The 26,044-nt window shown below is 36.6% G+C and overlaps 4 protein-coding genes across 5 annotated transcripts; 3 read left to right on the plus strand and 1 right to left on the minus strand.

Moving 5' to 3' along the window:
- Nucleotides 1–237: 237 nt before the first annotated feature.
- Nucleotides 238–2,640, plus strand: LOC130947872 (uncharacterized). 2 transcript variants are annotated; one of them, XM_057876589.1, is made up of 3 exons: nt 238–426; nt 535–837; nt 2,076–2,640. In XM_057876589.1, the coding sequence occupies exons 2-3, from the start codon at nt 598–600 to the stop codon at nt 2,346–2,348; spliced, it is 513 nt and encodes a 170-aa protein (XP_057732572.1). In that variant the 5' UTR covers nt 238–426; nt 535–597; the 3' UTR covers nt 2,349–2,640. The 2 variants fall into 2 exon arrangements, with proteins under 2 accessions (XP_057732572.1, XP_057732573.1); XM_057876590.1 differs by having other exon boundaries at nt 249–430.
- A 415-nt stretch (nt 2,641–3,055) lies between these two features.
- On the plus strand, nt 3,056–5,649 carry LOC130950772 (reticulon-like protein B11). The gene is made up of 6 exons (XM_057879355.1): nt 3,056–3,291; nt 3,519–3,699; nt 4,129–4,270; nt 4,380–4,449; nt 4,554–4,711; nt 5,090–5,649. The coding sequence occupies exons 1-5, from the start codon at nt 3,231–3,233 to the stop codon at nt 4,709–4,711; spliced, it is 612 nt and encodes a 203-aa protein (XP_057735338.1). The 5' UTR covers nt 3,056–3,230; the 3' UTR covers nt 5,090–5,649.
- Nucleotides 5,650–6,359: 710 nt separating this feature from the next.
- Nucleotides 6,360–9,060, minus strand: LOC130947381 (protein TIC 21, chloroplastic). The gene is made up of 4 exons (XM_057876072.1): nt 8,683–9,060; nt 8,167–8,424; nt 7,635–7,838; nt 6,360–6,773 (listed from the first exon to the last, which is right to left on the minus strand). Exons 1-4 carry the CDS (start codon nt 8,983–8,985, stop codon nt 6,660–6,662), a joined length of 879 nt encoding a protein of 292 aa, XP_057732055.1. The 5' UTR covers nt 8,986–9,060; the 3' UTR covers nt 6,360–6,659.
- Nucleotides 9,061–15,328: 6,268 nt separating this feature from the next.
- On the plus strand, nt 15,329–18,595 carry LOC130951446 (receptor protein kinase-like protein At4g34220). Its single transcript, XM_057880096.1, has 2 exons — nt 15,329–17,568; nt 17,650–18,595. The coding sequence occupies exons 1-2, from the start codon at nt 15,927–15,929 to the stop codon at nt 18,345–18,347; spliced, it is 2,340 nt and encodes a 779-aa protein (XP_057736079.1). The 5' UTR covers nt 15,329–15,926; the 3' UTR covers nt 18,348–18,595.
- Nucleotides 18,596–26,044: the final 7,449 nt, after the last annotated feature.

Here is a 26,044-nt window from a genome sequence, read left to right on the forward strand (position 1 = left end):
TTGAGTTAAAATCAAGCCAAATCGCACTACAAATACGTACTACTTAGGGGTAAGCAGTAAGCACGATCGGCATTATCCAAAGGCTCCGCCTAGATCCGGTGTGTTTGGGCTAAAATTGGCCCGGCTTGATATCAGGTCAGACCCAAAGGTTAAAATCGCTATCCGGTCTATTAATTCAACCGGGCTAGGGTCAAGGCTCAGTCTTTGGGCCGGTCCGGTTGAGAACTAGTGATTTCGAGCGGTGAGCTCTGAGACCCGAGTTAATTAGCTGATTGTCCCAGATTCACATCCAGTCAGCCGCCCTCATTCTAGCCTCCATCGTAGCTTCTCGGTTCTCATCGCCACAACTCCGCCTCATCCATCACAGCTTCTCAGCTTCGCAAAATTTTTATCAAGATCTCCAAACTAGCAGAAATTTGTAAATATGCAAGTATCACTTCACTATTTTATTTTATTTTATTTTTTTGTATATGATGAAGTAATATATAGTATATAGTCTGGATGATATTTATTGTTGTTTTGGTTACCGTTTAGGTTCTGATAAAGACTAATGAGAGGAGCACACCACAATTATTAGGGTTTTGGTAAATCCCAGATATGTCGACGGGCAAACCCAAAGACGGTGACTTTCAGATGGTTGCAGTGCCTGGAAGCTCAAAACCACCGCTAGCGCCATCATCTTCGAATGCCTTAGTGGAATACACAACACCGGTGACTTTCAAGGAGGAAGAGGAGGACCTGGAAGTCAAGCTACGCCGTATTATCGATAACGTCCCCGTGCGTGTCAGCAACACCTCCGGTAGTTCTGCCGGTTCTGGCTCCGGTGACTTCCACCAGGTACGAATGCTGTTTTCTGCATTTATTTTTTAAAATAAAGAAATAAGAAATTCCCTTGTGGTTTAGTTGTTTGATTAATGGTATTAGTGTTTATCAATGACAAATGATGCCCTCATATTTGTAGTAGAACTTGCACTAAGAATCTAAGATTCTTGATTCAGGAGTAATCAATACAAACTGTTTGATTCAATCTATATGCACAAACAGTAATTACAAAAGGACATGAGTGGGGAGTAGGAAATTTTAGTTTTGGTTTGTGGATAGGGCTGCAGTAAATGAATCATGCCCCATTTTGGATTGTAACAAGATGACAAAAGCAGCATGAAGGGATGCTGCAACTGTATCTATTGTTTGCCTATTAGATCACTGCATTATTCAATTCTTATGGTAGTGATAAGGAGGATGGATGCATAGCTGAAACTTCTCATGCATGAGGCTCAGAAAGAACCATAATGAGGAGGATAGGTGCATAGCTGAAACTCCACATGTATGAATCTCAGAAGGATGGTAGGGCGCAGAAGTTCTATAAGTTGAACGTTTATGCAAGGAGTCGAGGATTACTGTTAGTTTGTACTTGCAGGGGTTAGAATGGAAGGGGAGGGCTTAAAGTGTTCTGTATCAATTTTTCATTGTGACTAATAATTTTTTGCAGCGAAATAGCACTTTTAAGAATGTATAACTCTCCTATACCAAAAAAATAATATACAACTCTCCTATTTGGATAATTAAATCTCAAAGCTCAGTTTGTAAAACATATTGTGAAGTTTCATATGGATGTTTGATGCGAACTGATTGGCAAAAATGTTGATTTTGATCATTGCATGTTTGTTAAGTGAAGGCTACTAGCTCATTTGATGGGTGTTCTTGATTTTTCAAATGCAAATGACTTTTGAATTTTTTGGTTTCGAGTATCATTTTCTATTGCACAAACTTTGTTAGTGCTTTGGCCACTTAAAGGGATTTAGCTTGCTTCTGTAATTTGTTTTTAAGCGACATTGTTGATGATGCTGATACATCATTTCTTGCACCTGAGATTTCTTGTATTTAATTACGTTTTGGGCATCTGTCATCTGTTCATTGATTTTCTTGTTTTTCTAGTGTGTGATTGGGCCTACATAATATTTGTAACTTATGAGAATTTAACTGTTCTCTTATCTGTTATGAATCAATAACTCGGAAGGTGATAAATAATTTGTTCTGACTGTTTTTTAACACTCTTCAAATTCTGTTTGCAATAGTATCGGCAAATGCGGCGTAAGGAGCAAGATCGACTTGCTAGGATGGAGGTTGACTACCAGAAGAGGAAAGAGCTAGCAGAATTTAAAATGAGAAGGGAGGAAAGGCTAAAAGCTGCAGAAGAACGGACGGCGAAGAAAAGAGCAAAGCGTCAAAAGAAGAAGCAAAGGAAAAAGGAGAAGAAGATGAAATTAAACAGCGGAGAAGAGCAGCCAGAGAAAGAAGATACTTCAGATGATGGAGACTCTGATAAAGATGAAGAGGCAGCACCTTAGATCAAGCTTTAGCTGTACTCAAACACTTGAAATTTGGTTCAAGCTAGGTTGATTTTGACTTGAGGCCGCATTGATTTGTGATGTTGCATGGGTTTCTTTGTAAGAAGATCATGTTGCTGTGAGATTGACTGATTTTCTACGTCAAGCTTCTTCCCCCAAACTAAAATTAAATTAGAATTGTATGTTTTCTATTGTATAAACTTTAGCACAATTTAAGATGAAGTTTCTCTCCTGAACGAACATCGTTGTTTCAAAGCTCTGTGGTTAAAAGAAGCGTGCCACTTACTTGTTACTGATGTGACTAAATCATGCGTAAATAAGTAAAACCTTTAAGCATAAGCAAGCTTTGATATGGAAAGTTAGACGAACCAACTTGTCATACAACATATACTGAAAATTAACCATTAAAACAGCTATTTGCATGGAGTTTATGTTAAAAACTTAAAATACAAAATGCATATTAGAGATATGTAAAATAATTCAGACTGATTTGGTGACTATAGACATGATATTTTTAACATCGTTATGGTGGGTTTTTATTTATAAGAGTTGATAGAAAAAAAATAGTTTAGTTTTGGGCCATAATTGCTCGTGGTCCATCATAGAGACATTTAGGAGAATAATGGGCTGAAGAAAGCCCAAGTGAGGCCCATCTTATTAATGGGCAGGTGAAAGCGGAGTTTCGTATTTCAGTGTTTGGTATTGGAAGCACCGAAGCACAGGGAGAAAGGCATGCGTGGGATGAGCAAAAACGGAAAGAAGAAAGAGCCACCGTAACCGCAACTGTGTCTGTTAGTAACGTCCGAGTCTCCGCTGGTTGTTATACTCGACAGTCGCGACGCGCCACCACTCACTCACTCACTCTCCGTACAACCTTCGCCAATGGGAGAAACCACACCTCGCCAACGCATTTCCGTTCACCACGCCCTCGGCGCTGGCCCAGGTTCTCTCTCTCTCTCTCCCTCTCTCTCGCAATCTCTGATTTCGTCTTCTAAACAAATCCAATTCCGCAATGGATCCTTCACTTCTGATGCTGATAGTCAGGAAAACGATCTGTTCCTATAGCTCTGTTCCGTAACGATGCAATTGATAGATTTCTCCGTAGAAAAAATCAGAAGCTGATTGGTTTGTATTTCATGTGTTTCGGTTTGTGATTTGAATTTGTGGCAGTTGCCGATGTGTTGCTTTGGAAGAATTGGTGTGGCGCAGGTGTTGTTCTGGCTTCGGCTACCGCTTTGTGGTACCTTTTCGAACGAGCTGGCTATAATTTCTTGTCATTCGTGGCCAATGTAATATTGCTTCTCGTCGTTATTCTCTTCTTGTGGGCCAAATCTGCTAGAGTTCTTAATAGGTATCACATTTCTATTGCAATTTTTACGATGAATCGTATCTGCTAAAATATAATTTCTATTGTTAATTTATGACAGAGGAATGCTAGGGGGCCAGCAATATTTAGGATTTATAGCCATCAAATAGCCATCAATAAGGCTTTTAATGGTGTGAGATTAATGTGAGATTTCATCCAATGGCTCACTCTTCTTTGATGGTTACATGCTGGCCAGAATTTGATAAAATTGCTGGCCTCCTAGACTTTTCCTTTATTATGATATTCATGACAAAGTGATTTATGCTCTATTTACTGTTCTAATAAAATGTGCACATGGATTGATTTTAACTTATAAGAGTGCAGTGTTCTGAAATTTTCAGAGACATATTATGTAGGTCTCATTTTTCAGTATGCTTTTTGTTTCATCTGAAATTGATTAGTTCTATGATTCAGGCCTCTTCCTCCTCTACCTGATCTGGAGATATCTGAGCAAACCATTGCCAAAGTTGCTGACGTGCTTCAAATTTGGATAAATTGTGCATTGTCCATTGCACATGACATAGCTATCGAGAGGAATTTGCTCCTTTGCCTACAGGTATGCGGCTTTAATTTTCTCTCATCTTTTTGTATTGCTGAATTCAATGCGTTTAATTTTGGGATCAGTACTTATCGCGATAGTTCTGTATGTGGACATGTTGAATCAGGTTGCCTGTGCATTGTGGGTAATATCTTTTATTGGTGGTCTGTTCAACTTCCTGACTTTAATCTATATTGGTAGGCTCTCTACTTCTTTAACTTTCGTACACGGATATTATATTTTTTATATAGTTTTTGCCTGCATTAATTTGCTGCTGATATTTCAATAATTTTCTTGATAGGTGTTCTTGTAAGCTTGTCAGTTCCTGTTTTGTATGACAAGTTCCAGGACCAAATCGATGCTAAGCTGTACATGATAAATGGAATTATTGAGCCACATTATAGAAGGATTTCAAGCAAGATTCCAAAACTGTCAAACAAAGAAAAGAAGGTGCAGTAGGTAAGCAACATCTACCTTCATTTTTCATATTTGAACCTGATAGTTGTTAAAAGAGCAAATATTGCGGTCTTATTTTTGTAAGCAATTTATCTATGTGATGAAATGTTTCAATTTTTGCTATACCAAGTACAAACGCAATCTTATGTTGCTTCTACTGGTAGTATATATGCATAATGCTAGTTTGGTGTATGTGGATCATTTCTGTCCTTTTGTCTTACATCTCTCTGTTTTAAGCAGATGACTGTTTTGATTAATCATTTTAACTGATTTAACAATCATAACTGAGTTTTATAAGCAATATGAATGAAGCATTATGTTAAAAACCTTAAAATGGTTTACCTGAATCTTTGGGTTAACTTCTTCAAGTTTGAAATTCAGGGTGCACATGGACAAGCGAAGTCAATTTAGGGGCGTATAAATGAGTGCTTAACATATGAAGTACTTGAGGTTTTTCTTTAGATGGGATGTTCTCGCTGTTTTAATTGATGGTTAGATGGTATGGTAATTCTTGAGACGCAAGATTGACAAATAGCTGCAGCGTAGGTAATATTCTCTTCCAATTTTATATGGTACCCATTGGAAGATGCTTTCTTTGGAATTTTTTAGTTGGGTATGTTACCCTTGTTATGCTTCACTTTGGAATAGATTACTGGATCAGGAAGGGAAGAAAAATAGAAAGAAAACAAAGGACATGGGAGAATTTGCCTATCTATTTGTTTCTTCACGATTGTAAGATTGGTTTTGGCCACGAAAAGATTTTGATTAGGTTGGTATTTCGTTATATGATAATTACTGGAAGTATTTATCATCTAAATTTTTTTCCCTCCCCCCAACCTCCTTTTTTCTGTTCATCATCTGTTTATTGTTCTAAGTAGGAATGTAGTAATGAGAATCAAAAGAATTAACTAAATGTGTGGCTTACTGCCACATTTTTGTCATTGCTCCCAGCAAGACGCATGTTTTGATTGGTGACGGTCGTTTCCTTCCTCGACCACGAAGTTTGGTTTCCTGTATAATTGTTGGTATATTTCAGACAAATGGTTTTCCACTTTTCCTTCGTTACGCAATACGTATGTTATTCGTACATAATATTTAGATATTGAAATTTACAACCAAGTAAATCGTTAACCATAGTACAAACAAGTCTATTCAAATTCACGTTTATTATTGAGCAATATTGCACACTTCCTCCAAATTTTAGGTCCCCAAGAATTAGATAGAGCCTTATCCCCAGTACTAGCTACTAAGGCATGTTTATTTCTGTCATACAAATTATTATATAAACCCCAGACAGACCCACCAAGATTTATGAAGTATGCCTTTGTTTTGAAGATCTTTACCACTTATAAATAAAAATAGCAGCAAATAACACTAAATAATTTTATATATCCGTATTGGTACAAGTTCAACGGAAACCTTGTATATGAAGTAAAAGGACTGCTTCAGGATCAGCTATGTGAGAAGCGAAAAACAGTTATTCTTCCTTCATAAAACCCCATGTAAATACTTACTACTGAGCATGAACAGAAAAACGAATCCTGTACAAATCTCGGATTATTTTTAAAAAGTGACAACTGCAAAAACTACGTCCAGAATCGACGCTAACAAGACAAACCTTGTTCCTCAAATAAACCTCTACATCCAGAGATAGGAGAAGCATGATTATATTTTTGACGCAAAAAAAAAAAAATACAAATACCCAAGGATGGTACCGCAGGTCTAATGTACAATCAATTCTTACAAGTGTTAATTGGTGAGAAGCTTATTAGAAATATTGCTGGGATTTTACAAAACTTGGAACTACCAAATGCCTTATCAAGGCTGAGCATCGTCCATTAACAAAACAACTACTGCAAATGTGGGAACTCTTAAATTTTTTTTCCCCTGTGCTTTTATCATACGGGAGTGATATTTATAGTTGACCAAAATACTAATGTTGAGGCACACCTTATGCAAACTTGGGAAACGGAGTTGCTTCTGACGGTGGTAATGTGACAGATCTCAACAACTCTAGTGAGAAAACTAGCCCAAGAAAATGAGAAAGAATGGTGTTGGCGGAAGCCTGTAAATCAAAGAAGGATAACAAACATTTCAATAACATTACTCAGTCTCATAAGCTAAAGGTTTCTTTTAATTTCTTGACAATTCTCAAATAGCAGTGGCCATCAGATGTATCCAACTCAATAAGAAGAAGTTGCTTGCAAAGAAAATTGACATGGCTGATAATTTAGAATAAAAGGGAAAAATGCCAAAAATAAAAGAAAGAAATTTACTAACTGCAACGAAAATGCAGTTATGGAATATAATAAACCTACAGGCTACAGATACATGACAGTTAATAAGGTCCACTAAGACTTTCTAATTTTTCATTCACCACTAAGCAGCACACAGAAAGTTTCATACTGAGTGTTACAGATTTCTCAAGATAAGAAGTCGTTTGCAATTCATACACAGGCCCCCTACTATCTTTTTATAATAGATAACTTCATAAGATGTTATTTATGTGACAAGAGATCTGTGGTTTCTGCTCTCAGTCCTATAATCCAAGTTCCACCAAATTCTTAATGGGTTTGGGTTTGTAGTAAGAGTCAACAATTACATTTTGGGTTTTTTTTTTAAGTTTAGAATAGTAAACCATGTCCAGAATGTGATTGTCTGTACTTAAAGAGATGGAATCCGAGTCTTAGCCGGGCATTATTCTTCATTTCTTTATATGCACAACTGTTTCTCTCTGAATTACTAATTGAACATTTTTCTTTTCCTGGATGTTACACTAACAAAACTAGCCATTGGTTGTTGACATATTCTTCTCTCAAAACTTTCCAATTTCTTGGTATAACCTAGTTAAGACTCTCTGTCCTACATCCGACTAAAGATAATAAAAAAGGTTTCATCTACAGTAAGGATTCATAGTATGCTTTACCTGCACCAAAAATACATCCAAAGCAAGAACAGGGCTGTAGCCCGGAGATATTCCCTGATAATATGGGTTGGCAGAGGAAGTGAGAGCCTTTGCAACCAACAATCCAACAGTAGCTTGCATCCCAAGAATAGCAGCACCCATTCCCAAAAGGTTCACTACGATACCATTTTTCAAGCTTTTAATTACATCAGCACGAGGGGGTGCCTAAAACACCAGTGAAATTGTAAGCTACTATCAGTCATACACACATAAAAAAGATCCACATGAGATCAATAATGTTGATGTGGTTTTACAAAAACATCAAAGTCAGAGTCAATTATCTTGGTTTTTGATATCAGAATTATAAACAGAAAACGATTTCGCATTAAAACGATGAAGATGCTTGGGACAATCAGCATTTTCGTCTAACTAAGTAAGGTATTCTCAGAATTCAGAAATTATACACATTCCGAAGTGCATGAATCACATTAGAATTCAACATCATCTCAATCATTCATAATTCACAAAATAAAAAATAACAATGATAATGCACCTTGGTTGGGTCGCTGGCAGTTCTTCTAAGCTTCTCAGAGAGCCGAATATAACCAAACGACCAAAACACAGAGATGAAAGCAGCCGCAATTCCACCGGCAGTTGCATAAAATGTAGCCGGCGACGTGACTTTTCCGGTGACAACAACTGAAAAGGAAAGTATAACTGCAGCCACCACGGTGCACACTAGCTGACCCCAAAACCCTAAGCTCCCCAATCGCTTGAAGTACCTCGCAGTCTTCTCCAATCTCTTCGACACCTGCACCATCCAAACCGCAACAGTATCATCCATAAGTGTTATCAACACGAAGCAACATTGCCTTGCCGTAAATGCATTTCGAATCGCATCAATGAAACTACAATTTTAAAACCTAGAGATAGGAAGTCAACTCTACAATCCAATAATTTAGAGACACTGAGCTACGAAGCAGCTGGAAATTCTTCTGAAATTCAGAAATCTACATTCATTGGAACTTTAGAGAGAGAAATGCGGACGGCGACAAGAGAGAGAGAGTACCTGATCAAGTTTTGCTTTCTCTGATTCGTCGTTGGAGGGAGAGTAAGCTTGAGAAACTTGAGAGGAAGCGCTCACGACGGTGAAGGGAAGCTTCCATGGACGGCGAGAAACAAAGGAACCGAACAAGGAAGACGAAGGTGCAAGTGAGGGAAGAGGCTTCAGAGAGAGTGAGGGAAGGAAATTCGCGCGGAGAATAGTTCGGGGAATCCGACAGGAGGAGATTGCGGAGGCTGAAAGCGGAGCCGCGGCCGGCGCCACCGTGAACCTCCCGGTGTGTGTTGCCGGCGGAAGTAGCGTTTGCATTGCAGTTTGATTTCTGTAAAAGAAGAAGAGAATCTGTTTGGCTGCTCACTGGTCTTTCTCCGTCTTCTGCTTTCTCAGTTGCCAACAGTTTTGACTTTTGTAGATCTGTCACCAAAAAAAAAATAGAGCTATTATTGGGCCCATCTCCGACGACTCAATATTGATTGGGCCTCTTTTACTACCAAGAATTAAAACTAGCCCAATAGCCTCTCGGTCAAGAGTACAAGTACTGGATCCATGACCCAATAAAATAATTAAATAATTTATTAACGAATAGACAGAATTTATTCAGTTTACCAAACTCCATTCGAATAGGATTAATCGAGTTTCTTATGATTTGTAACAGTGTTGTATCTACATGTGAATTATTAAGTATATCAGGTAAAGTGAAATTTATCCTCTGTGGAGGGAAGTATTTGTTTTCTTTAATTGAAAAAACAAACATATGGTAGAACGGTTTACCAGCAATGTTAGGGGACCAGCAATTTTTATGATTGGTAGTCAGTAAATAGTCATTAATGATGATTTAATAGTGTGAGATTGGTATGAGATTTCATTCAATGACTCATATTTTTCTATTGGTTACATGTTGGCCAAAATTCAACAAAACTGCTGGTCCTTAGACTTTTCCCTTAATTAAATACTGTTTTCAGTTTAGTGCCCAAAAATCTGTACATTATTTTGTGGCGTTATATTAGATAGAGAGGAAGATGAAGATCGATCCACAGGGTCACGTGACCAAGTCCTTTTATAAATACTTGGTCACTAAGGTTCTTTTGTCTTTTACCAAAAGAAAAATAAATTTTGCTTTGTGCATTTGTTTTGTTCATGCATATGCAAACATGTGACGAGGTACTATTGTCATTATTATGGACTTGATATAGTTATAATCAATAGAACATAGGGATAAATATAATACGTGTATAATAGTTTATTGGCTTCATAACGGGCATTGGTGAGAAAGCACTAAAAAGAAGCAAATTGTAGCATATACGGTGAAGAAAAAGAAGCAATAATACGATCTAAAAAAAGAAAAGTAAAAAAAAGATGTTGAGTGGATTTAGATGTGAGGTACAGCTTGATAACCCTTTTAAACAACATTAAATCCTTTATCATAATAGATTGATACATAAAAATTGAATAAAACCATCACTTTACCAGACAACTTTGAATAAAGCAAGTTCGACTTTTGAATTTTACTGCACCACTAGCCCCATGCTTATTTCCTTATTATATTATGTAGCTAATAAGATAATATATTTTACCATTTTCTTACATGAACCGGCTAAAAGATATAAAGTTCCTCCTGTTTCAGTCGTTATTATTATTTAGTTTAGTGGGACTTTATGCAAAGTTGCAAACTCTTGCTAATGCATACTTAAATATATACCTCATCACTCATCAGTCACTAAATTTGGGATATTATTTAAGTATCATTGATAGTTATGCCTTGTGTTAATACTTTACTTTTTAAACATAATTCATCACATTATGTCTACTTCATAAATGAATTAAAGAGGTGGTTGTATGTTGACTATGGTTATTAGAATCAGATCGAATTGATCGATTTGATTAATTTAATAAAAAATCATCCATCAAATAAACCAATCAACACACAAAAAATTAGTAAATCAGTCAAACTGATTTTTTTAATTGTTTAAAAGAATAAAATATAAAAAGATTTTTTGAAAAGATATTTATTTTATATATAAATATTATTTTATTATATTTAATTCAACTCCAATTAATAAATTTCGGTTAGACTTTTAAACATTTAAATTGGTTTGTTTTTTAGAAATTTTAATACTTAATTGAATCACAAATCTATCTATTTATAACATATAAAAGTTGATACCAACTCTTTATACAATAAATTTAAGCTATTTTTTCCTTTCTAGTGATGTCATATCAGCAATTCTAATTACTTGACAAAAGATATAAATCAACTAATCTTTCTTTAATAAAAAATTGAAAAAATACAAAGTAAAAGTTCATACTTATTATTATTCAATTAAAATATAAAATACTAATTAAATACAATAAATATATATATATATATATATATATATTAGCAGTCTCATAATAATAATTATAAAAAATTTCAATTACAATATTTAAATTTAATAATTTATATACATATATAGTGTATAAAACTCTTATTACTACTATATTTATTTGACTTGCTTTTTATTATTATTACTGCATTTCTTAATCTCTCATAAAGTCATACTAATTACCAAAAAATTTACAAACAAATTTAAATTTAACACATCTCTTTATTAAGTATATTTAAATATATCATAATTATAAAATTAATTTATAGTTTTATATTACATTATTTTTTGTGTATTCATCTTCATTTATTTTTGTTTTTAATTTTTTTTGGATTATTTAAAAGGTAAAGCGAAAAGACAAAGTATGAAAATATTAAAGTAAATATAAAAATAAAAATAACAAATAAAAATATAATTTTGTACGATTCTAATATAAAAGAACCTTTATCTTTTTTTAAAATAAATAAATTTAAATTTCTAAAATAACAAATTATATTTCAATAATTTATATTATATTTTAGTTAAACAATTATATATGAATTATATACGAATTATTAAATAAATATTGTACAAATTAATTTTAATATATAACACTTTAAATTTAATATTAATTTATATATTATCTTATCAATTTCTAAACAATATAACACTTATTAAAATATATTATATAGTATATTTAATTTATTTCATTGGGCATGGCACATACACGAGACTCACTAGTTTATCTAATTTTCATATAAGAATGAGATGCCAAAACTTAAGACAAAAAGTGTAGCATGTGCAGTTGTGAATAATCAAGAAAGGAACTCTTATGGTATTGCATGGGATTCACCATACAACACTCAAGCGAGAATCTCTCATTATCAACCACATGGTTCCAAGTGCATGCGCATGCATCATCACCCTTTGCCTTTGACAATTACATTATTTGCATCCAAACACTGTCTAACCCGCTAGAGTTTCGGTTTCTCTTTACTTTTTCGGGGAGCTTCGAATGATTGTTTTGTCACCATTTTTAGCCACCTTGGTTTCAACCATGTTAGAGCCTTTTCACATACCTTATCAGAGGGACCATTAGTGCTTCAACTAATGGCCTTATTATCAGCAGTTTCGAAAGACCATTCAATGTTTTTTGTCTTCAATTGCATGAGTTTTCACAATCATGTCTCAATAGAAACTCTTGAAAACAAACCATTAATTATGGTGCTTGTGACAGTTCCAAATTCTCTATCAGCAATTTGTTCTCCTAACTTCAGCTTAGAGAAAATATTATTTTAAAAAAAATCCCACATGATTACCCTTTTACCATAGATTAGAGTTTTAATGCTAATTATATCAAGGACAAATGTTCTCATTTTATGTTAAGTAGTGATTTATTAGTTAAGAATATCAGAAAATGTTGTTAAATTCTCCTGTGTTGTTAATTTCATATACTGCTCCTCCCGCTTGTAACATTAACAAGTCATTTAATGGAATTATAATTACTTAACCAATAATGACTCATTTTTTCTAAATTCTCTTGCCCTGCCCTTAGTATTGGACAGTGTTTCATATCAGAAGAAAATGTGAAGACTCATGTGAAAGTTTTGTCCCTTTACAGAAACTGCAAGCACACTCATGATTCATGAATAAGATATTTATCTTCACATGTATATATAATTAAAAAAATATATCTATAAATGTGTCTTATATTGTTAAGAGAACCATGTAACCTCGTGACTGTAATTAGAAAAATAGGGATAGGCTTTGGATTTTATGCTATATTGTGTTGAAAATTAGAATTATTTCCCAGATTTTCCCAATTAAAAACTGTTGTGATCAGAAAGCAGTTAGACCTATATTTCTATGAGGTCAATAATTAATGACTTTTAAGGTAGGAGTTGGGATTATGTACGACATGGCGTGTGACAATGTTCAATGTCGATTATTTAGGAATCTGAGTGTGACAAGGTCTGTCACAATGAGGTTAAATTTGTAGTTGAATTCAATTAGCATCTTGTGAAGTCACAGAGCCACCTCTACATGGATGAATATTGATTGAATAATAATAATGATAATAATGGCCTATATAATCTGAGGTGATGGGTGAAATGTTTTCACCTCCAAATAGTTTACACTTTACACACCCGTGATCTGAAATGTTGTTAAACTGTACATGCATGTGTCCAAAATTTCAAATGGTGTTGATTAGTGACTTTAGTGCTGAATATTTACAACTTATTTGTACTCACTAATAACCACTTTTGATGCCATTACCACCTTAGCCTATTTTTCTTAGGTCCACAGTCAGGGACGGATCCAGAAATTTAAGAGTGGAGGGGCCGAAAATTAAAATATTATATAATCAAATATAAAGCTATATATTTAATAATAGATATAATCATAATTAATTTTTTAATTTAAAAAATTAATAAATACTTGTCAAATAAAAAAATTATCTCAGTTTTTATAATTTTTTCATAATTTTTTATAGTTTTATATCTAATAAATAAAATATAAAATTATATTTTTAAATATTTTGTTAATTAATTTACTATATTAAATATTTATGTGACAGTAAGTTATATTTTTATGTTTTATATCATTAAGAAATATAACATAAAATAATATAAGTTAATTACACTAACAATTTTGTTACGTGAATTTAAAATATATTAAAGTGTTTTATATAATAATAGGGTAAAAATTAATTAAAAAGAATAAAAACTAAATAAAATTAAAAAAATAATATTATAATAATATTAAAGTATTTTTATATGATTATAAATGTGTTAAGAAAAATGTAAAAAAATTCGAATTAAAAAAAATACAAATAATATAAATATATGTAGAAAAATTTAAACCCTATTACATAAAGAATAACTCTTTTTTTTTACCAAAAATAAAGAGACTTGAACCTACGAGCTTAATTGAGTATGAAGAGACTATGCCATTTAAACTATAGCTCATTAATAAGAATAATAACTTTTTTTACTATCACTATATTATTAAATTTTATTCTATACAAAATATCTATTATAATAGTATATGAGCTTTTAAAATTTGTTGGGGGGCAAGGCCACTACTTGCCCCCCTTTGAATCCGTCCATGTCCACAGTTGTTGTATTTGATATTGATAGGAACTAAACGTAGATGATACCGCACTCAATATGCATGAGGCAAGCGAAACAAAATAAGAGGCCCCCCACTTACTCCGCTCAAATTCTATGACTTCAACTTCTGTCCATATGCTCTTTTAAAAGGCTGATTTTTTTTGCTTGGAAAAAATTTTGGTGTTTTTTTGGAAAATGAGATTATTTGGTGTAATTACAGATGGGTGGATTTTGTAGAAGAGAAGTCAACATGTGGGGGCATGTTGCAACACGTGGGGAGCCTGTTGGACATATGGTAACATTCTGAAAAACACGTGGGGAGCGTGTTGCATCACGTGGGGGCCGTGTTGCATGATTTCCACAATACTGTAATACACTTTAAATATCAATATTCAACCAAAACACCATCTCTTTTTCCATATTAAAAATAATTTCTGCTTTTAAAAATTATATGAAATTATTTATTCTAAAATCTTAAACTATACAAAAAAAGTATATAAATTATATTTACGAAGAAGTATAGATATTCAGGACTCCAACATTTCATATGACTTGTATTTTGCTTGGAGTTGAATCACCAAACTGTTGTTGCAACTTGCAACTTTAGTTTGTTGTCTCTATTTTTTTTATATGCTGCAATTGTTCAAGGTTATTGACATCTTACTTTTAAATAGTGTGCAAGTCTATTACCTTTTATCACACTCAAAATATACAAGGACTTAGAGAAGTATAAAATTTGCATGATAGACATCTAAATAATGGCTTAATACCATATCAAAAGCAAATAGACCTAATCCAACTCCCAAAAGTAAGAGTTTTCTCATCATGTTAACGTCTAAGTCATACAAATTTATATATAAAAAAAATTATAATTATATGTATATATTAAAATTAGTCATTAATATAAATATATATTAGAATATAAATACACATTAAAAATAAATTAAACTACATATATATTTATATATAAATATATTAATATTTGATTTTAGTAAATGTTGATATACATGTAGTATTTTAAAAAAAAAACTAATATAAAGGAGGATGTAAAGAATAATGTAATTGAATCACTTTCCTAAAAATCAAAGCAGTAATGATTAACTATTGATTTTCATTTCATTTTTTTTTTTCGTGTATAGGTTATACCAAATTCACGGGGGTGAAGTGGTGGACTCTGCAACAAGTTATGGGCTCCAACTCACTCGGGTGTCCTGTAGTACCAAGTTAGATTCCTCTCTGCTCCATTTTTGCCAATTATGTCTAAGAAAAATTATAGTTTTCAATATGTGACAGAGAGAGAGAGAGAGAGAGAAAGAGAGAGAGAGAGAGAGCACAGCAGTACCAATTAACTCACTTTCTTAAAGACCTTTTATTAATCTTTACTTTGGTTAGGTTCAGTTCGTTAGATATCAACTACACAGAACAAGAGAATTATCTTAATTTTCTCTGCTACCAGCCAACCACTTTCCTTCTACTGTTCTACATCTCAATCCAATCCCTCCTTTATTTTCTTAGTACAGAATTTAATCATTTTTTGATTTTCTTACAACCTCTTTTGTCTACCATACTCATAACATAACACAACACATCTTAGCTGCTCTCTACAGGGGTTTTTGTGTTAACTGAGTTAAAGTGATCATTGATTTGGTGAACAAAACAAACAGCTTGTAGTTGGTTACTATCTCCTCCTCCTTTTTTTCTTCTTTGTCTCTTGCACTTCACCCTTGGCTCCTGGAGCTCTTTTTCTACACTATGAACTTGTAGTTGCAAACATGTTGTGTTTTTTCAAGGAATCATGAACCTTACCTCTAACATTCTCCATTTGTGGTGGAGTGTCTCATCTTTTGTTGTTCTTCTTTTTCTTGTTGTGCTTCAATCATCAGTACTTGCTCTTAACTCTGACGGGATTCTCTTGCTTCACTTCAAGTACTCTATCCTCAGTGACCCTTTATCAGTCTTAGATACATGGAACTACGATGATGTAACTCCATGTTCATGGAATGGAATCACATGCACAGAAATTGGAACACCAGGTACCCCGGATTTTCTGAGAGTCACAAGCTTGAACCTTCCCCATAGCCAGCTTCTTGGTTCCATTGCTGAAGAGCTAGGCATGATCCAATACCTACGCCACCTTGATCTCTCCCACAACCTCCTCAATGGTTCACTGCCAAATTCCATCTTCAACTCTTCACAGCTTCAAGTTCTTTCTCTCTCAAACAATGTCATCTCAGGAGAGTTAGCAGAGCTCATTGGCAAATTAACAAGCCTTCAAGTTCTCAATCTCTCTGACAATGCCTTTGGTGGTTCAATCCCAGAAACCCTGACTTCTTTGCAGAACCTAACAACTGTTTCACTCAAGAGTAACTACTTCTCAGGAAGGGTCCCAAGTGGTTTCAACTTCACCGAGGTTTTGGATCTTTCATCAAATCTGCTCAACGGTTCTCTACCAAATGAGTTTGGTGGGGAAAACTTGAGGTACTTGAACCTCTCTTACAACAAGGTTTCAGGGACCATTCCACAAACATTTGCAAGGCATATTCCTGGAAACGCCACTATTGATCTCTCATTCAACAACCTCACAGGTCCAATACCAGATTCTTCTGCTTTACTCAACCAGAAAACCGAATCTCTATCTGGGAATGCTGATCTATGCGGGAAGCCTCTCAAGATTCTGTGTTCCATTCCTTCTACACTCTCTGATCCTCCAACCAATGCAACTACATCTTCACCTGCAATTGCAGCCATACCAAAAACAATCGACACAACACCACCAACAAACGCAACAGGAGGAAGCAATAACGTATCACCGAGTGGCCTAAAACCTGCAACCATAGCCGCCATTGTTGTTGGAGACTTAGCTGGCATGGCCGTTCTTGCATTGATCATTCTCTTGGTCTACCAAAAGAGAAAGAAAAGGGATCCAAAACCAACCAGCAACAGCGTAAACAAAGACGAAATAATCATCACAAAACAAAACCACGAGAATGACGCGAAAACAACATCATCACTCCCCTGCTCATGCCTAACAATGAAAGAAGAAGCGACCTCATCAGAAGAATCAACAAGCTCAGAGAGTGAGCAGGAGAACTCAGAAAACAACAAGGTTGCGAAAGGAGGGAGTCTTGTGACGGTGGACGGAGAGACAAAGCTTGATCTGGAGAATCTCCTGAAGGCATCGGCGTATATATTGGGAAACAGTGGTGGCAGCAGCATAGTGTACAAGGCAGTTCTTGAAGATGGAAGAATCTTCGCCGTTCGAAGAATCGGTGAGTGTGGAATTGAGAGGATGAAGGACTTCGAGAACCAAGTAAGAGCCATTGCCAAGCTTCGCCACCCAAATTTGCTTCGGCTTCGCGCCTTCAGCTGGGCCAAAGACGAGAAGCTTCTTGTCTCCGACTATGTTTCTAATACCACCCTCGCTTCCATCGGTCCGAGTAAGTTCTAACACACGATTTGATATGTTTGACTAAATTATTATTTATTAATTTTTAATTAATTCATATTTAATAATTTAGGAAGAGGAGGTTCATCATCACCCTTGAACTTGGGATTGGAAATTCGGTTAAAGATAGCAAAAGGGGTTGCGCGAGGGTTAGCGTTCATTCACGAGAAGAAACACGTGCATGGCAACATCAAACCCAGCAACATTTTGTTAAACTCTGAGATGGAACCAATCATCTGTGATTTTGGGCTAGACCGGCTCATCTTGAACCACCACAACATTAACCATAGAGCAAACGGTTCAGCTAGGAACTTACTTCAACAGCAGCAAGAAAGTGCAACCATTGGTTCAAGCCCCTATGCTGCAACAACAACAACAACAACAATGCTTGGAACATCATCATCCATTAGTGGGACTCCAATGGCGTATCAAGCACCAGAGTCGCTTCAAAACATTAGGCCGAACCCCAAGTGGGACGTGTACTCGTTTGGAATGGTTCTACTTGAGCTCCTCAGTGGGAGGATTGTTTCAGACCGGGAGTTAGAGCAGTGGTTTGGAGTTGGACCGGGTTCGGTGGAAGAGGAGAAGAACCGGGTGTTGTTGAGGATGGCCGACGTGGCAATCAAGTCTGACGTGGCTGGAAGAGAGACTGCTATCTTGACGTGCTTCAAGTTGGGGCTTAGTTGTACCTCAGTTGCCCCACACAAGAGACCCTCTATGAAAGAGGCTCTGCATATCTTGGACAAGATCCCTTCATCTGCTACAAATTAAACTCACTCTATTGTTAGCTTTTTTCCTCTGCTTTTGTTGATTTGATTAGCAGTATTAATTAGTTTATGGAGGGAAAGTGACGATGATTGTAACATTGACCACTGAATCGAATCGAATCAAATCCTTGTCTGTGTAATGAGCTTTTTCACGGAGACCAATGGTCGGTGTTGCTGACTATTAGTAATAAAGCTTGCGCAGCAGATGCTGACTGTTTGGTCCTACATACATATATGGTTTGGTTATTATGACGGATTTATGTGTGGGGTTCGGTGCATCTGATTTCTGCTACACAAATGTTTGATGATGCGTGGATCCAAGTCTTTTTATAATGTGAACTCTGTAATCGCTACTTTTGTTTAAAGCTTTCCTAAAGTTTATAGTTTTATGCTGTTTAGATCATCATGCGTGCCTATTAAACAACATTAAATCAGAAACAACTATTTTAATAGATTTGAAAGGGATTAAGGATGGAAAAAGTTCTTTCTTTATTTATATATTTTTTAAAAAATTATATTTATACATTAAAATCAGTTACTAAGTTCCACTAAAAAATTAATTAGGACCGAAGCTAATTCTGGTAAATTAATTACAAAACCTGTTTATTAAAAAAAATCCAACCCCTACAACTCTATTTTTTAAATTTCAAAATAAAAAAAGAGTTTTGGCTTATATTTTTGTTAGTTGTCTAGTTTTTTTTAATATATTTGTATATAAATATATGTAATTTAATTTATTTTTAATATATATTTATATTTTAATATATATTTTATATTAATAATTAATTTTAATAGTTAATTTTAGTGTATGGGAATATGCTTCATTTTTCAATGCATGTATACGGAGAAATAGTAAATGAAAGACCCTTTAGAGTTATAACTATAAGTCACGTTTATCTTCACCAGTACAAGGATCTTGCTTGATGGTTATAAATTATATTTAAAATCCTTTACTTTGATGGGGACAAGTCAGCACGTTGCTGAATGCTGATGGCAAGTTGGTTAGGCTTTTTGTTTTTGTATACAGTTGATTAGTTTTGTTTGGGCTAACCCATGTTGTTTATTTTTGCAATGGGCTGGGCCGTTCTTTTCCTTGTGTTCTTGTGTAGGTGATGATGATCGATGGCAGGAGTTTTGTGCAGGGGAGCGTAAAATATATATTTAATCCGGAGAGGAGTTTTTTTTTTTTTTGGACAGGGGTCATGGGCTGGATGTCTGACCCTATCACACAATCAGAACCCGATCCGCCCCAATACCCACTTTTCTTAGTGCCTGATTCTAACACTATGGTCTTCCTCCTTGCGTTGCTCTGTGTTTGATGTTGCTGTTGCCGCCGGATCCTTCATTGCCAGGCCGACCTGATGCATAGATCTGTTAGCTGAAGCATCCTTTCCGATTGGTGTCTTTAGTTCCACTCTGTAGAGAGACGTTCTGAGATCTCCTCCAACACCGTTCTCCTCCTCAGCCTGTTTTGACGCCGCTGATCATGCGTCCTCCCTAGAGCTTCTGGCCGGTATGTCTCTGCCGCTGCGTTCCTCTGCCTCGAGGCATCCCGCATAGGACCATGACCCTCGATGCTCCCCACTCGACCCGCTCTCCAAGATTCGCCGATACGGTTGCTCCTCTCTATATTTAGCCGCCGTGACGCACTAGGTTGATGCTGCTCTCCCCCTTCAGCTTCTTACATGTCCCAGTTTCCCACTCTCTCAGGTAAGTCCTCCTCTGTTTGTATTCTTTGATGGTCGGTTGAGATTAGAGTCCCATTAATTTGATTTTGCATCCGTTGATTATGCTGAAGTATTGCAAATCTGGCTTCTGTTCTGATTGTATTTCTTACAAGATTGGGAGCGTTGAATGTCCACTGGCTCCTTAGAACATTTTCCACTGCCATCGCTGCCAGTTGGTGAGCTACTGTGTTGCCTTCCCTTGGAGTCCAGGTAGCTCCCACATCTGGCGCCTTTTCCGGCAGTTGTAGAATGTCTTTGAGGATTGCGTCCACTTCTGCTATAGGCGTTCTCGCCTTAACGGCTTGAACCAAATGTAAACAATCTGTTTCAATAATATAGTTTCCTATTTGTTGATTCTTGATGAGAATGAGAGCTTCTCTGTATGCCTGAGCTTCTGCTGCTAGTGCTAAAGTTATGATAAATTTTGATGTAGTCCCAGTGATGATCTTACCTGCCAGTTCCTAACGACGACTGCTGAGGCTGCCTTGCCTGTATCCCTTTGGAAAGCCGCGTCCGTATTGACCTTCAACCTATCTTGTGGCGGTGGTCTCTAAGTGATTCTCTTCCTATCACCAATCTTGCCTCTGCTTGTATTATGATTTGTGCTGCTTCTTCTTCTTGTGTTGTAGAATTCTGCTGCTAGACATTCTGCATTAATTATTACCTGTTCTGGATTGATTTTTGTTTGCTGGAATATGTATTGGTTCCTTGCCTTCCATATATACCAACATACACACCCCAGATTACATAAAATTCTTTCATGATCCCTCCCCGTCTCACTTTTTATTTTCTGGAGTGTATCCATTATCCATTTTCCAAACGATGCCACATTATAGTTTGTAGGTGCTATTTAAATGCTCGCTCCGAACCAAACTGCTCTCGTCCACGGATATAAAAGTAAAGCATGTTCAACAGTTTCATTCTCATCCTGGGATATGCTACATGAAGGCTTGACTGCACATTTGCGCTTAAACAAATTACTATTTACTGGCAGAATTCCCTCCACAGCTTTCCATAAGAACATTCTAATCTTTTGTGGCACTGGTAGTCTCCATATAGTCCCCCAAACCTCTCTGCAGTTCTGACTTGACGAAGCTCTGTTAAATTTTGTCTCTTCTTTTGCATCTTTCTCCTCTTTTGCAGCCCGGTAGCCTGATTTCACTGAGTACTGTCCCTCGACTCGGTATGGCCAGATCAGATTATCTTTCTTGTTAATCAGGCTGATAGGTGTTCTGATAATCAATCCCACTATGTTCCCCGGAAATAACTCCTTAATTCTGTTCTCATCCCAGCCCTCCCCCTGCTTTATTATTTCGCTCACTTTTCTGATTTGGTCTTCTCCACATCTCCTCATCTTTCCTATTCCAGCCACCCAATTATCCTCCCAAATATATCTCTGTTCCGCTCCCTATGTTCCATCTACCCTTCCTTCTTAGGAAATCCCTTCCCTCCAACAAGCTCTTCCATATCCATGATGCGTTCCTTCCTTCTCTCGCTTCCCACATGCTACAATTTGGATAATAAATTGCCTTTAGGGTCTTCACCCAAATGGTTTCCTCCTCTTTTAGTAGTCTCCAAGCTTGTTTCGCTAGGTGCACGATGTTTTGGCACTCTAAATCCTTAAAACCCAAGCCTTCATCTGTTTTGCACTTGGTCAATTTTTTCCAGCTTTTCCAATGAATGCTTTTAGCCTTCCCGTTGTTTTCCCACCAAAACCTCGCTGTTGCAGCCTCAATTTCTTTGCAGAAGGATTTAGGAAACTTGATGACGTTCATAGCAAAAGCCGGGATCGCTTGAATTACTACTTTTATCAAAATCTCCTTTCCAGCTTGATTTAAAAGCCTCTCTTTCCACCCTTGCATCTTGTCAAATATTTTCTCCTTTATCCATTCCAGCGCCCTATTTTGGATCTTCCCCATCTCGCAGGCAACCCTAAGTATCTTCCTGACTCCTCCCATGACGCCATTTCTGTAATCTCTTATATATTCACCCTCTTCTGTATAGAAACTTGGCTCCCAAAGATTACCCCGGATTTTTCCGTATTGATTCTTTGCCCTGATGCCTCAGTGTATTTGTTTAAAATCTGAATGAGTTAAAATATCTCCTCCTCTTCCGCTCCTGCAAAAATTATGCAATCATCAGCGAATAACATGTGAGAAATGACCGGTGCTGATGGGGCTAGTCTTATTCCAGAAATCAGCTTATCCCTCATTGCCTTTTCCATAAGAATAGTGAAGCTTTCAGCTGCCAAGATAAAAAGGTAGGGTGATAAGGGGTCTCCCTGTCTAAGGCCTCTTTGGGGGTGATCCTCTTGGATAGCTTCCCTTTTATTTTAAATCTGTAAGTGGCACTTTTTACGCAGTTCATAACCAACCTCACCCATTCATTGCTGAAGCCAAATTCTTCCATAACCCTCTGCGGAAATTTCCATTCCAATCTGTCGTAGGCCTTATTCATGTCCAATTTCATGGCTAGGTCCTTGCTTCCCGAGTTTCCTTTTCTTTTTAACATATGGAAAGCTTCCTGCACAATAATTATATTATCTTGTATGAGTCTTTCTTTGACAAAGGCACTCTGAACTGGAGATATGATTTTATCAAGCATTTTCCTTAACCTCCCTACCTAGATCCCCAGGTATGAAACCTTCTTCGAAGATTTGCTTCACTACTGCACAAACTTCTTTACTTAGGATCTCCCAGTGTTGTTGGAAAAATAACTCATTTAAACCGTCTGACCTCGGAGCTTTCAATCCTCCATACTGAAAGCTGCCTCCCTTATTTCCTCATCATTAATTTTTGCCATCAGTTCCTCATTCATCTCTCTGGTAACTCTCCTTGGTATGTCTCTTACGCAATCTTCCAGGTTTCTATCCCCTTTGGAGGAGAATAACTTAGTATAGTACCTTTCCACTAACCTCATTATGTCTGCCTCTCCTTGTATCCACTGACCTGTTTCATCTATCACTTTGTCAATTTTGTTCCTAATTCTTCTTTGAATGGTTGTTGCATGGAAAAATGCTATGTTTTTATCCCCCCATTTTATCCATTTCAGTCTTGATCTTTGCCCCCAATATTTCTCCTCTTGTTTCCAAAGTTCTGCTATTTGGTTCTTCAATTCCCTCTCTCTTCTTTGATCTCTTTCCGTCAAATCAGCCTCTTGGATATGATGTAACTCTGATTTCTTTCTTTCTAGTTCTATATCTGCTCTCTTGAACTTCCTTATGCTCCATTCCTTCAGCTCCCTTATGCATCTGTTCCTCTTCCTTATGAATTTGCCCTAACAATTTCTGTTTCTCTCATCCTGATGCCAACCCTTCTTGATCACCTTTTTGCACTCCTCATGCTCAGCCCAAAACACCTCAAACCTGAATTCTTTTTTTATCCTACCTTTTGGTTGAGTTTCCAAAATAAGCGCACAATGATCCGAGCTTATAGCCGGTGCTGCTTTTAAACTAACGTTCTGGTATATCTGTAACCATTTCCAATTCACTAACACCCTGTCTAGTCTTTCCCTAGTTATGAAATTGTTTCTAGGATTACTGAACCAGGTGTATTTACTTCCTTTAAGATCAACATCCATCAAATCATTATCATCTAGGAATCTTCTAAACGTTTCCAAACAGATTTTTGGTTGTGGAAGAATATCTACATTTTCTTCTTGACTTATTATGTCATTGAAGTCCCCCAAATAAGCTTGAGGTTCTTCCTTGCTTATATTACTTACCGTAAGCTCCCGCCATAGTTTCCTCTACTTTTGAAAAACAGGATTTTCATACACAAAAATACCCTGCCAATTCAGATCATTATTAATGTTAATATTAGCTTTAATATAGTTATCACACCATTCATAAACATTAATATTTGCATTAGATTTCCATAAGAGACATAGTCTACCGGACAAGCCCCGGAATTCTACACAAAACATGTTATCAAACTTCAACTTCCTTTTTATCCCATTCATTATGTCCCTACTGGCCCTAGTTTCCATAAGGAATACTATAAGCGGCTTTACTTTTTTACATAGATTGTATAACTTAGAGATTGTCGGGGCAGTCGCTATTCTCCGACAATTCCAGCTGATTATACTCATGGCTGAGGTTGGGGCATGTTAAGGCCCGCCTCCTCAGCCATTTGTCCCTTCTTGCGAATTTCAGAGTCATGTGTTACTAGTTGATACTCCCCTGAATCCCAAGACGCATTGCTGTTCCTCACTTTCTTGGCCTCATTATCCTTACTCTCCTCCTTCCATTCCGTATCTGTTAGCAAAGGCACCTGTAAGAGTTCTCTTTTCCTTTTTAAATTCAGTTTTATTTCCAGCTTCTTAGCTAACTGTGTTTCCCAATCTGCCTGTGCTTCCTTTTCTTCCTCCTGATCTTCATCACTTGCAAACTCAACGTAGTAGTCATTCCCCCCCCCCAAGTGAGCATGCTGATCCTCGGAGTTATGATCTCTCTTCTGCCTTTCTTTTGGAGGTTTCTTTTGTTTTGTTTGTTCCTTTTTATCTTTCAGTAAGGCTGGATTTTCGTTCCCTCCCATTCTGCCATCACACATTTGTTTGCCCTTGTGTTTTGCTAACATCAGCCTTTTTAATTCCTGGCCTATAGTTTCTTTCCCTGCTTCATTCTCCAGGCCCAACTTCCCTTTCACTATGCTGTAGCTATTCACTTCCCTTTCCTCTATTATATGTTGTTTCAGCCCATTTCTTTCTACCTTCTCTCTATGTTAAATATTTGCCCCTGTATTAGCCCTATTTTCCTTTGTTGGGCCTTCCCTTCCTGACCTTTGCTCTTTAATCATTTTCCCTCCCTTCTGGGCCTTATTGTAATTGGCCCATTCATTTTTCCTCTCCCTTATCTCCTCAATGAGGCTTTTAAATTTATAGGCAGCTTTTAGGGTAGTTTGTGTATTCCTAATTCCCTGAAAATCAGGGATTTTTTGTACTTTCTCTACTTGCTCTTCTGCCTCCGCCATTTCTTCTTCTCTCTCAGTTTGGTTTTTCCAGACACTCTCCTCTCTGATTTTCTACTGAAACGCCTGTTCCTCCCTTATCATGCTCTCTTCCGAGCTTTGCTTCTCCCCACTCTCCCTTTCCCGGTTCTGTTGCTCACGCGCCCACTCCTCTCCCTCCTCACTCCAACATTGTTGTTTTGAGCTTTCTCCCCCTGAGGTTGAACCTGGTCGTCCATGACCCACTCCCAGACCTGGCGCATACCTCTTCTTGGTCAGATCCCAGCATGCCATTGCTGTTGGATTCTTGCAAGTCTTCTTTTATGCCCTAAAATTCCACAATTGAAGCAGTAACTGTCCAGCAACCTTTCATACCTGAAAAAGACCCATAAAGGAGGCAGCTCCTCCCTGTCTAACCATAAGCCTGTGGGTAATGCCTTGGTGATGTCTATGCTGACCCTGATTCTCAGATATGATCTCCTCAGAATGCCATCTAGTTTTGGGTCCTCCGCCTCAGCTAATACTCCCAACATTTCTCCTATGCGCGCACCTGTCTCTTTATCCATGTAGTCGAGCGGAATGCCATGTATTTGGATCCAGAATTTCATGAAGTCATGATCTACCTCGAATACAGATTCACCCTCTTTCCATAGTCTAAGGTTGACCATATTTCCTCTAACATTTCATGGCCCGTTCTGCATAATCTGTAGTCCTTTCTTCCTATCTTTAAAATTGAACAACATCTTCTTTGAACCAATATCAATAAATGCAACTCCTTGTGGGTTTTCCCACATTTCTAGTAAGGCATTCTTACATGTTTTGAAGCTTATCTCTTTGTCACTTATTATCTTGCCCACTACATTTAGACAATCTTTCTTGTATCCCAGCTCTCCTGGTCTATTCAGCTTGATTACTCTTCCTTCTATGCTGCTCATGTTGTATGTAGCTCAATATATTTTGAAGTATGGCATGAACGATTACCCATCTAATTGTTACTTTATTGCCTCTTTATTGTAGTGATAACTTCT

Source organism: Arachis stenosperma, chromosome 9, assembly GCF_014773155.1.
Source record: "Arachis stenosperma cultivar V10309 chromosome 9, arast.V10309.gnm1.PFL2, whole genome shotgun sequence".
Classification (NCBI taxonomy): domain Eukaryota; kingdom Viridiplantae; phylum Streptophyta; class Magnoliopsida; order Fabales; family Fabaceae; genus Arachis; species Arachis stenosperma.